The 11,497-nt window shown below is 46.5% G+C and overlaps 1 protein-coding gene across 1 annotated transcript in view; it reads left to right on the top strand.

The window, feature by feature from the left end:
• MYO7A (myosin VIIA) overlaps nt 1-11,497 on the top strand; it is a 139,980-nt gene that overhangs the window by 90,845 nt on the left and 37,638 nt on the right. Inside the window, exons 31-34 of the mRNA XM_058185114.1 lie at nt 2,400-2,570; nt 3,723-3,840; nt 7,182-7,308; nt 10,385-10,554. Of these exons, the coding sequence (XP_058041097.1) occupies nt 2,400-2,570; nt 3,723-3,840; nt 7,182-7,308; nt 10,385-10,554 (586 nt within the window). The remainder of the gene's footprint in view (nt 1-2,399; nt 2,571-3,722; nt 3,841-7,181; nt 7,309-10,384; nt 10,555-11,497) is intronic.

Raw genomic sequence — 11,497 nt, 5'->3', positions numbered from 1 at the left:
CAGACAGACAGACACAGTAGATACATGATTGATAGACAGACAGACAGATACAGTAGATAGATGATTGATTGATAGATAGATAGATAGATAGATAGATAGATAGAATGGTTGTAAATGCAAGGTTGTAAATCACTTTTTTCAGTGCCTCTGTAACTTCAAACAGTCGCTGAACAAATGGTTGTAAGTTGAGGAGCACCTGTCTTCCCTAAGGAAAGTGATGGAGAACCTTTTCGGCACCAAGTGCCCAAAATGGAACACATGTAAATGCGTGTGCATGTGTGAGAGTGCGCGTGCCGAAGTCCCGGAGCACTGGAAACCCAAAGACCAGCCAGTCGGCGTCCGCGTGCCTGTGTTTGGGCCATTTTTCTGAAAACAGCCTGAAAATGGCGCCAAAAGGGCCTGAAAAACAGCCTGGTTTTTGGCCATTTTTTTCGGCCGTTTTCTGGCGCTCCGGTGCTCGCGAAGACCACCTGGCTGGAAAAACCAGAAGAGCAGCTGGCGACTGCGTGTGGCCATAGAGGGCTCTGCGTGCCTGTGTTTGGGCCATTTTTCTGAAAACAGCCTGAAAATGGCGCCAAAAGGGCCTGAAAAACAGCCTGGTTTTTGGCCATTTTTCTGAAAACAGCCTGGTTTTTGGCCATTTTTCTGAAAACAGCCTGGTTTTTGGCCATTTTTCTGAAAACAGCCTGGTTTTTGGCCATTTTTCTGAAAACAGCCTGAAAATGGCGCCAAAAGGGCCTGAAAAACAGCCTGAAAATGGCGCCAAAAGGGCCTGAAAAACAGCCTGGTTTTTGGCCATTTTTCTGAAAACAGCCTGGTTTTTGGCCATTTTTCTGAAAACAGCCTGGTTTTTGGCCATTTTTCTGAAAACAGCCTGGTTTTTGGCCATTTTTCTGAAAACAGCCTGAAAATGGCGCCAAAAGGGCCTGAAAAACAGCCTGGTTTTTGGCCATTTTTCTGAAAACAGCCTGAAAATGGCGCCAAAAGGGCCTGAAAAACAGCCTGGTTTTTGGCCATTTTTCTGAAAACAGCCTGGTTTTTGGCCATTTTTCTGAAAACAGCCTGGTTTTTGGCCATTTTTCTGAAAACAGCCTGAAAATGGCGCCAAAAGGGCCTGAAAAACAGCCTGAAAATGGCGCCAAAAGGGCCTGAAAAACAGCCTGAAAATGGCGCCAAAAGGGCCTGAAAAACAGCCTGGTTTTTGGCCATTTTTCTGAAAACAGCCTGAAAATGGCGCCAAAAGGGCCTGAAAAACAGCCTGGTTTTTGGCCATTTTTCTGAAAACAGCCTGAAAATGGCGCCAAAAGGGCCTGAAAAACAGCCTGGTTTTTGGCCATTTTTCTGAAAACAGCATGGTTTTTGGCCTTTTTTTTCGGCCGTTTTCTGGCGCTCCGGTGCTCGCGAAGACCACCTGGCTGGAAAAACCAGAAGAGCAGCTGGCGACTGCGTGTGGCCATAGAGGGCTCTGCGTGCCACCTCTGGTACGCCTGCCGAAGGTTCGCCATCGCGGCCTTAGCAGACGTCTTCAATCTTTTTATTTTTATTTATTTATTTTATTTATTTATTTATTTTGTCACAACAGTATATATAAGCATAAGCATGAAAGTAACTATATAATATATATATAAGCATAAGCATGAAAGTAACTATATAATATATATATATATATATATATACTTATATACTTATATACTTATATATTATATATATATAAGCATAACTATGTAATAACTATATTGATTGGATATAATGAAAGAAAACAATAGGACAGGAACGGTAGGCACGTTTGTACTCTTATGCACGCCCCTTACGGACCTCTTAAGAATGGGGTGAGGTCAATGGTAGACAGTTTTTGGTTAAAGCTTTGGGGATTTTGAGAAGAGACCACAGAGTCTGGTAGTTTATTCCAAGCATTAACAACTCTGTTACTGAAGTCATATTTTCTGCAGTCAAGATTGGAGCGGTTCACATTAAGCTTAAATCTATTGTGTGCTCGTGTATTGTTGCAATTGAAGCTGAAGTAGTCTTCGACAGGAAGGACTTTGTAATAGATGATTCTATGAGTTAAACTCAGGTCCTGTCGAAGGCGGCGTAGTTCTAAATTTTCTAAACCCAAGATTTCAAGTCTGGTGGCATAAGGTACTTTGTTGTTTTCAGAGGAATGGAGAACTCTTCTTGTAAAATATTTCTGGACACGTTCAATTGTATTGATGTCAGAAATGTGGTATGGGTTCCAGACAGGCGAGCTGTATTCAAGAATTGGTCTAGTAAATGTTTTATATGCTCTGGTTAGTAGTGTAGTGTTTCTGGAGAAGAAGCTACGTAAGGTTAGGTTTACAACTCTTAAAGCCTGTTTTGCGATGTAGTTTTCGAACGGTTCTTCCCGCGTGTCTTTGCAGGAGGAAGACATGGCCGAACTAGCTTCCCAGCAATACTACGTGGACTATGGATCCGAAATGGTCTTGGAGCGCCTCCTCAATCTGATCCCGTCCTACATTCCCGACCGAGAAATCACGCCTTCCAAAACGGTTGAGAAGTGGGCTCAGTTTATCATCGCTGCCCATAAAAAGGTAAATAAACAAATTCAGATGGGAGCAAGAGAATGCAGGGTAGATCCAGTTGCAACTGCTTGCCAAACTCCATAGAAGGACCATCTGCAGTGGATAAGGCACTGGGCTTGACAGGAAAGAGACCATGAGTTCGAGTTCCGCCGTAGGCGTGAAATCCAGCTGGGTGACTTTGGGCCAATCGCCAAAGAGACAGCCATTGTAGTCCCGCCTTAGGCACAAAGCCAACTGGGTAACTTTGCACCAATCACCAGGAGACAGTGAGTTCTAGTCCCGCCGTAGGCATGAAAGCTGGTTGGGTAATTTTGGGCCAATCCCCAGGAGATGGTGAGTTCTAGTCCCGGCTTAGGTATGAAAGCCAGCTGGGTGACTTTGGGCCAATCACCAGGAGACTGTGAGTTCTAGTTCCACATCAGGCATGAAAGCCAGCTGGGTGACTTTGGGCCAATCACCAGGAGACTGTGAGTTCTAGTTCCACATCAGGCATGAAAGCCAGCTGGGTGACTTTGGGCCAATCACCAGGAGACTGTGAGTTCTAGTTCCACATTAGGCATGAAAGCCAGCTGGGTGATTTTGGGCCAATCCCCAGGAGATGGTGAGTTCTAGACTCGCCTTAGGCATGAAAGCTGGTTGGGTGATTTTGGGCCAATCCCCAGGAGATGGTGAGTTCTAGACTCGCCTTAGGCATGAAAGCTGGTTGGGTGATTTTGGGCAAACCCCCAGGAGATGGTGAGTTCTAGTCCCGCTTTAGGCAAGAAAGAAAAGAAGGACTAGGGTGACATGATAGCAGTCTTCCAATATTTGAAGCGCTGCGACGAAGAGGAGGGGGTCAACTTATTCTCCAGAGCCCCTGAAGGCAGGACAAGAAGCAGCAGATGGAAACTAATCAACGAGAGAAGCAACCTAAAACAAAAGGAGAAATTTTCTGACAGTGAGGATAATTAATCAGTGGAACGACTTGCCACTAGAAGTTGTGGCTGCTCCAGAACTGGAGGTTTTCAAGAAGAGATTTGACACCCATTTGTCTGAAGCGGCGTAGAGTTTCCTGCCTGAGCAAGGGGTTGGACTAGAAGACCTCCAAGATCCCTTCAAACTCTGTAATTCCGTTAATCCATGTCAAGAGGTTCCCAAGACTGGTTTTTCTTTTTCTTCCAGGGAATTTATACTCAGAAGAGGATGGATCCTAAAAGAGTTAAGGAAGAAGTGGTGGATTTCGCTCGTTTTAAGTGGCCTTTGCTGTTCTCCAGGTTCTACGAAGCATTTAAGTTTTCAGGTAAGCCCAAAAGTTTCTCATCGCTCAAAGACGACAGATTCACAAACGCCGTTGCACAACAGGTAAGGGTCACTCACGCAATTAAGTTGCCAACTTTTCCCGGCCACGAGTGCTCTTCTGCAGGCGTTTGGGAATCCCCAACACCTTCTCCGATCGCAAAATGCTGCAAGATCGCAGTCAACTTTCAAATGTGTTTGTGGAGTTTTAAAAAAAACTGCTTCGTTTCCTGGATATTGGTCCCGTACATTTTTGGGATACCTCGAATATTTTCTGTGTCTTCATCATCAAAATATCCCACCTGAATGACTGAACCTACAGTAATTCAGGTGGGATATTTTAAGGAGGAGTGGAATGATAAATGTCTTATTTTGGTTTACAAATGCTTTCTCTGAGAAAACCCGTTTGGTAGATTTCTAACACAGGGAAAGTTAGTCCCTGAGTTATGACCATCATGGAGCCTGCCCATTCTGGTCGTAACTCACGATGGTTGTATGATTTTGTGGCGGTCATTAAGAGAACCCATTGTGGTTATTCATTGGATCTGTGGTCATTAAGCGACGTTCTGGTGCTTTGGAAAATAAATTGACCCCTTCTTCCAGTGGGTAAATCCAATTTTTTTTACCACTGGTTGTGTGGGCGTGGCTTGGTGGGCGTGGTAGGGGAAGGATACTGCAACATCTCCATTCCCTCCCCACTCCGGGGGGAAGGATACTGCAAAATCCTCATTCCTTCCCCACTCCAGGAGAAGGATACTGCAAAATCCCCATTCCCTCCCCACTCCGGGGGGAAGGATACTGCAAAATCCTCATTCCTTCCCCACTCCAGGAGAAGGATACTGCAAAATCCCCATTCCTTCCCCACTCCGGGGGGGGGGAAGGATACTGCAAAACCCCCATTCCCTCCCCACTCCAGGGGGAAGGATACTGCAAAATCCTCATTCCTTCCCCACTCCAGGAGAAGGATACTGCAAAATCCCCATTCCTTCCCCACTCCGGGGGGGGGGGGAAGGATACTGCAAAATCCCCATTCCCTCCCCACTCCAGGGGAAGGATACTGCAAAATCCCCATTCCCTCCCCACTTCTGTGGGAAGGATATTGCAAAATCTCCATTCCCACCACACTCTGGGGCCAGCCAGAGGTGGTATTTTCTGGTTTTCCAAACTGCTCAAAATTTCCGCTACCGGTTCTCCAGAACCTGTCAGAACCTGCTGAATTTCACCCCTGCCTTCTTCTTCTTTTTTTTATTTGCATTTATATCCCCATTCCTTCCCACTCCGGGGAAGGATACTGCAAAATCCCCATTCCTCACCACTTCTGTGGGAAGGATATTGCAAAATCCTCATTCCTCCCACTTCTGTGGGAAGGATACTGCAAAATCATTCCTCCCACTCCAGGAGAAGGATATTGCAAAATCCCCATTCCTCCCACTCCAGGTTCTACGAAGCATTTAAGTTTTCAGGTAAGCCCAAAAGTTTCTCATCGCTCAAAGACGACAGATTCACAAACGCCGTTGCACAACAGGTAAGGGTCACTCACGCAATTAAGTTGCCAACTTTTCCCGGCCACGAGTGCTCTTCTGCAGGCGTTTGGGAATCCCCAACACCTTCTCCGATCGCAAAATGCTGCAAGATCGCAGTCAACTTTCAAATGTGTTTGTGGAGTTTTAAAAAAAACTGCTTCGTTTCCTGGATATTGGTCCCGTACATTTTTGGGATACCTCGAATATTTTCTGTGTCTTCATCATCAAAATATCCCACCTGAATGACTGAACCTACAGTAATTCAGGTGGGATATTTTAAGGAGGAGTGGAATGATAAATGTCTTATTTTGGTTTACAAATGCTTTCTCTGAGAAAACCCGTTTGGTAGATTTCTAACACAGGGAAAGTTAGTCCCTGAGTTATGACCATCATGGAGCCTGCCCATTCTGGTCGTAACTCACGATGGTTGTATGATTTTGTGGCGGTCATTAAGAGAACCCATTGTGGTTATTCATTGGATCTGTGGTCATTAAGAGAACCCATTGTGGTTATTCATTGGATCTGTGGTCATTAAGAGAACCCATTGTGGTTATTCATTGGATCTGTGGTCATTAAGCGGCGTTCTGGTGCTTTGGAAAATAAATTGACCCCTTCTTCCAGTGGGTAAATCCAATTTTTTTTACCACTGGTTGTGTGGGCGTGGCTTGGTGGGCGTGGTAGGGGAAGGATACTGCAACATCTCCATTCCTCCCACTTCTGTGGGAAGGATACTGCAAAATCTCATTCCTTCCCACTCCAGGAAGGATACTGCAAAATCCCCATTCCTTCCCACTCCAGGAGAAGGATATTGCAAAATCTCATTCCTTCCCACTCCGGGGAAGGATACTGCAAAATCATTCCTCCCACTCCAGGAGAAGGATACTGCAAACCCCATTCCTCCCACTTCTGTGGGAAGGATATTGCAAAATCTCATTCCTTCCCACTCCAGGAAGGATACTGCAACATCTCCATTCCCATCACACTCCAGGGGAAGGATACTGCAAAATCCCCATTCCCACCACACTCCAGGGGAAGGATACAAAATCCTCATTCCTCCCACTCCAGGAAGGATACTGCAACATCTCCATTCCTCCCCACTCCAGGAGAAGGATATTGCAAAATCTCCATTCCTCCCACTTCTGTGGGAAGGATATTGCAAAATCCTCATTCCTCCCACTCCAGGTTCTACGAAGCATTTAAGTTTTCAGGTAAGCCCAAAAGTTTCTCATCGCTCAAAGACGACAGATTCACAAACGCCGTTGCACAACAGGTAAGGGTCACTCACGCAATTAAGTTGCCAACTTTAAGATGTGTGGAGTCTTCAACTCCCAGAATTGCCCAGCCTGCAGTAATTGCAAGCAGCTGTGTTAATAACAGACTGTCTTACCAGTCTGAGCCACCAGAGGCCCCTCAAATATTGGAAGACTGCTCTCTTGTCCCCTCTAGACCTTCTTTTCATTAAACTAGACATACCTAATTCAGTTCAGAACAGAGCAGGAAGGGACCTTGGAAGGTCTTCTAGCCCAGCCCCCTGCTCAAGCAGGAGAACTTACACCACATCAGATAAGTGGCTAGTCCAGTCTCTTCTTAAAAACCTCCGATATTGGAGCACCCACAACCTCTGGTGGCAAGCTGTTCCACTGGCCAATTGCCCTCACTGTTAGGAAGTTTCTCCTTAGTTCCAGGTTGCTTCTCTTGTTGATGAGTTTCCATCCGTTGTTTCTTGTCCTGCCTTTGGGTGCTTGGGGTGATGTTTGGGGTGAGACCACACCTGCCTTTCCTTCCGTTTTCTCTGCATTTTTTTTTTCTGTCTTAACACCAGGTCCCAGCCTTCCACAAAACGAATTAATTGTAGCGGTCAACTGGACCGGGGTGTATTTCGTAGACGAACAAGAACAAGTCCTTCTGGAATTTTCCTTCCCGGAGATAACAGCTGTCTCCAGCAATAGGTAAGAACTTAAAGAAAAACAAACAAACAAAAAAACCAGGTAATCCGTAAGTGTATGAACAGTGCCCTAAGGAAGTATTTCTCAAGTTTGCCAACTTTAAGATGTGTGGACTTCAACTCCCATAATTCTGGGAGTTGAAGTCCACAAGTCTTAAAGTTGCCAAAGTTGGAGAGCCCTGAGCTACACTAATGTTTCTCAACGTTAGCAGCTTCAAGAGACGTGGACGTCAACTCCCAGAATTCCCCAGCCAGCAGTAGATAAGTTGTCAAGTTACGACCGTAATTGAGCCCAAAATTATGGTAGTAAGCAGTGGTGGGATTCAAATAATTTAACAACTGGTTCTCTGCCCTAATGATTTCTTCCAACAAACAGTTTCTCAAACTGCTCAGAAAGTTAGCAACCGGTTCTCCCGAAGTGGTGCGAACTGGCTGAATCCCACCACTGGTCGTAAGTTGTGGTAGTTGTTAAGCAGATCCCCACGTGAACACTGATTTTACAATCTTTTTTTTGTGGTGGTCGTTAAATGAATCATTGTGGCCATTAAGTAAATACAGAGATTGTTCAGCGGATCCATTGTCTGAATAGGAAAAAAAGAGAGGGAGAGAGGGAAGGCGAATAGGAGAGAAAATGGGGAAAGAAGGGAGGGAGGGAGAGAGGAAAGGAGGATGAAAGGAAGGAAGGAAGAATGTATGGAAGGAAGGAAAGAAGGGAGGGAGGGAGGAAGAAAGGAAGGAAGGAAGGAAGGAAGGAAGGAAGGAGAATAGGAGAGAAAATGGGGAAGGAAGGAGGGAGGATGGAAGGAAGGGAGGAAGAAGGTATGGAAGGAAGGGAGGAAGGGAGGAGGGAGGAGGGAGGAAGGAAGGAAGAATAGGAGAGAAAATGGGGAAGGGAGGGAGGGAGGATGGAAGGAAGGAAGAAGGTATGGAAGGAAGGAAGGAAGGGAGGGAGGAAGAAAGGAAGGAAGGAAGGAAGGAAGGAAGGAAGGAGAATAGGAGAGAAAATGGGGAAGGAAGGGAGAGAGGAGGATGGAAGGAAGGAAGGGAGGGAGGAAGGAAGAAAGGAAGGAAGAATAGGAGAGAAAATGGGGAAGGAGGGAGGAAGGATGGAAGGAAGGAAGGAAGAAGGTATGGAAGGAAGGAGGGAGGAAGAAAGGAAGGAAGGAAGGAAGGAAGGAAGAAAGGAAGGAAGGAAGGAAGAATAGGAGAGAAAATGGGGAAGGAAGGGAGGGAGGGAGGATGGAAGGAAGGAAGGAAGAAGGTATGGAAGGAAGGAAGGGAGGAAGGAAGGAAGGAAGGAAGGAAGGAAGGAAGGAGAAAAAATGGGGAAGGAAGGGAGGGAGGGAGGATGGAAGGAAGGAAGGAAGAAGCATAGCTGGCTGGGGAATTCTGAGAGTTGAAGTCCACACATCTTAAAGATGGCAGGCTTGAGAAAATACTGTTCTAAGTGGCATTTTCCAAATTTCCAGAGAACCTATGTGTGTGTGTATGTTTGTGTGTGTGTGTGTGATGGATGCACAGAGTCAACCTCAAGTCACCTACTCCAGGGCTCTCCAACCTTGGCAACTTTAAGACTTGTGGACTTCAACTCCCAGAGTCCCTCAGCCAGCAAAGCTGCTGGAGTTGAAGTCCATGAGTCTTAAAGTGACCAAGGTTGGAGATCCCTGATCTAATTCCTTCAGCAGTGGCAGGATTCCTTCTCTAATCCTCACGTTGTCTTTGCCCAAGGAAGGTAATTTTTGAATTTTCGGTCTGGGGTCTCAGGCTGAATTATTTTTTTTTGTGGTGGTCGTTAAATGAATCATTGTGGCCATTAAGTAAATACAGAGATTGTTCAGCGGATCCATTGTCTGAATAGGAAAAAAAGAGAGGGAGAGAGGGAAGGCGAATAGGAGAGAAAATGGGGAAAGAAGGGAGGGAGGGAGAGAGGAAAGGAGGATGAAAGGAAGGAAGGAAGAATGTATGGAAGGAAGGAAAGAAGGGAGGGAGGGAGGAAGAAAGGAAGGAAGGAAGGAAGGAAGGAAGGAAGGAGAATAGGAGAGAAAATGGGGAAGGAAGGGAGAGAGGGAGGATGGAAGGAAGGGAGGAAGAAGGTATGGAAGGAAGGGAGGAAGGGAGGGAGGGAGGGAGGGAGGAAGGAAGGAAGAATAGGAGAGAAAATGGGGAAGGGAGGGAGGGAGGATGGAAGGAAGGAAGAAGGTATGGAAGGAAGGAAGGAAGGGAGGGAGGAAGAAAGGAAGGAAGAAGGGAAGGAAGGAAGGAAGGAGAATAGGAGAGAAAATGCGGAAGGAAGGGAGAGAGGGAGGATGGAAGGAAGGAAGGGCGGGAGGAAGGAAGAAAGAAGGGAAGGGAGGAATGGGGAAGGGAGGGAGGAAGGATGGAAGGAAGGAAGGAAGAAGGTATGGAAGGAAGGAAGGGAGGGAGGAAGAAAGGAAGGAAGGAAGGAAGGAAGGAAGAAAGGAAGGAAGGAAGGAAGAATAGGAGAGAAAATGGGGAAGGAAGGGAGGGAGGGAGGATGGAAGGAAGGAAGGAAGAAGGAAGGAGGAAGGAGGAAGGAAGGAAGGAAGGAAGGAAGGAAGGAGAAAAAATGGGGAAGGAAGGGAGGGAGGGAGGATGGAAGGAAGGAAGGAAGAAGCATAGCTGGCTGGGGAATTCTGAGAGTTGAAGTCCACACATCTTAAAGATGGCAGGCTTGAGAAAATACTGTTCTAAGTGGCATTTTCCAAATTTCCAGAGAACCTATGTGTGTGTGTATGTTTGTGTGTGTGTGTGTGATGGATGCACAGAGTCAACCTCAAGTCACCTACTCCAGGGCTCTCCAACCTTGGCAACTTTAAGACTTGTGGACTTCAACTCCCAGAGTCCCTCAGCCAGCAAAGCTGCTGGAGTTGAAGTCCATGAGTCTTAAAGTGACCAAGGTTGGAGATCCCTGATCTAATTCCTTCAGCAGTGGCAGGATTCCTTCTCTAATCCTCACGTTGTCTTTGCCCAAGGAAGGTAATTTTTGAATTTTCGGTCTGGGGGTCTCCAGGCTGAATTATTTTTTTTCTTTGTGGGGTGTGGGGGGGTCTTTTCTGCAGCGGAGGGAAACTCCAAGGACAGAGTTTCACCTTGGCGACCATCAAAGGCGACGAGTACACCTTCACCTCCAACAACGCCGAAGACATCCGTGACCTGGTGGTCACTTTCCTGGAAGGGCTGAGAAAAAGGTCGAAATACGTGGTCACCCTGCAAGACAACCCCAATCCAGGTGAGCCTTGAGGCGCCAAACGGAAGGATTGAGTGAAGGAAACGGAGGGAGTTTTAATTCCTCAACTGGAAAAGTTTTCCTTCCTTCCTTCCTTCCTTCCTTCCTTCCTTCCTTCCTTCCTTCCTTCCTTCCTTCTCTCCTTTCCAAAATGTACTTTATTTTTGAACATTTTACTGAATTTCAATTTGTTTCCTTCCTTCCTTCCTTCCTTCCTTCCTTCCTTCCTTCCTTCCTTCCTTCCTTTCCTTCTTTCCTCCCTCCCTTCTTTCCTTCCTTCCTCCCTCCCTCCCTCCCTGTCATTCTGTCATTTCCTTCCTTCCTTCCTTCCTTCCTTCCTTCCTTCCTTCTCTCCCTCCCTCCCTCCCTGTCATTCTGTCATTTCCTCCTTCCTCCTCCCTCCTCCCTCCTTCCTTCTTTCCTTCCTCCCTCCTCCCTATCATTCTGTTATTTCCTTCCTTCCTTCCTTCCTTCTCTCCTCCCTCCTCCTCCTCCCTGTCATTCTGTCATTTCCTCCTCCTTCCTTCTTTCCTTCCTCCTCCTTCCTTCCTTCCCATTTTCTCCTATTCTCCTTCCTTCCTTCCATCCTCCCTCCCTTCCTTCCTTTCCCATTTTCTCTCCTATTCTTCCTTCCTTCCTTTCTTCCTCCCTCCCTCCCTTCCTTCATTCCTTCCCCATTTTCTCTCCTATTCTCCTCCCTCCCTCCCTCCCTTTCTTTCTTCCTTCCTTCCTTACCCTTTTCCTTCCTTCCCATTCTCTCTCCTATTCTCCTTCCTTCATTCCATCCTCCCTCCCCCCCCTTACTTTTTTTCCTATTCAGACAATGGATCCGCTGAACAATCTCTGTATTTGCTTAATGGCCTCAGTGATTCATTTAACGACCACCACAAAAAAAGATTGTAAAATCACGTGGGGATCTGCTTAACAACTACCACAACTTACGACC

This window comes from Ahaetulla prasina, chromosome 5 (genome assembly GCF_028640845.1).
Source record: "Ahaetulla prasina isolate Xishuangbanna chromosome 5, ASM2864084v1, whole genome shotgun sequence".
NCBI lineage: Eukaryota > Metazoa > Chordata > Lepidosauria > Squamata > Colubridae > Ahaetulla > Ahaetulla prasina.
The sequence above is the reverse complement of the archived record's forward strand: the minus strand, read 5'-3'. Positions and strand labels throughout refer to the sequence as shown.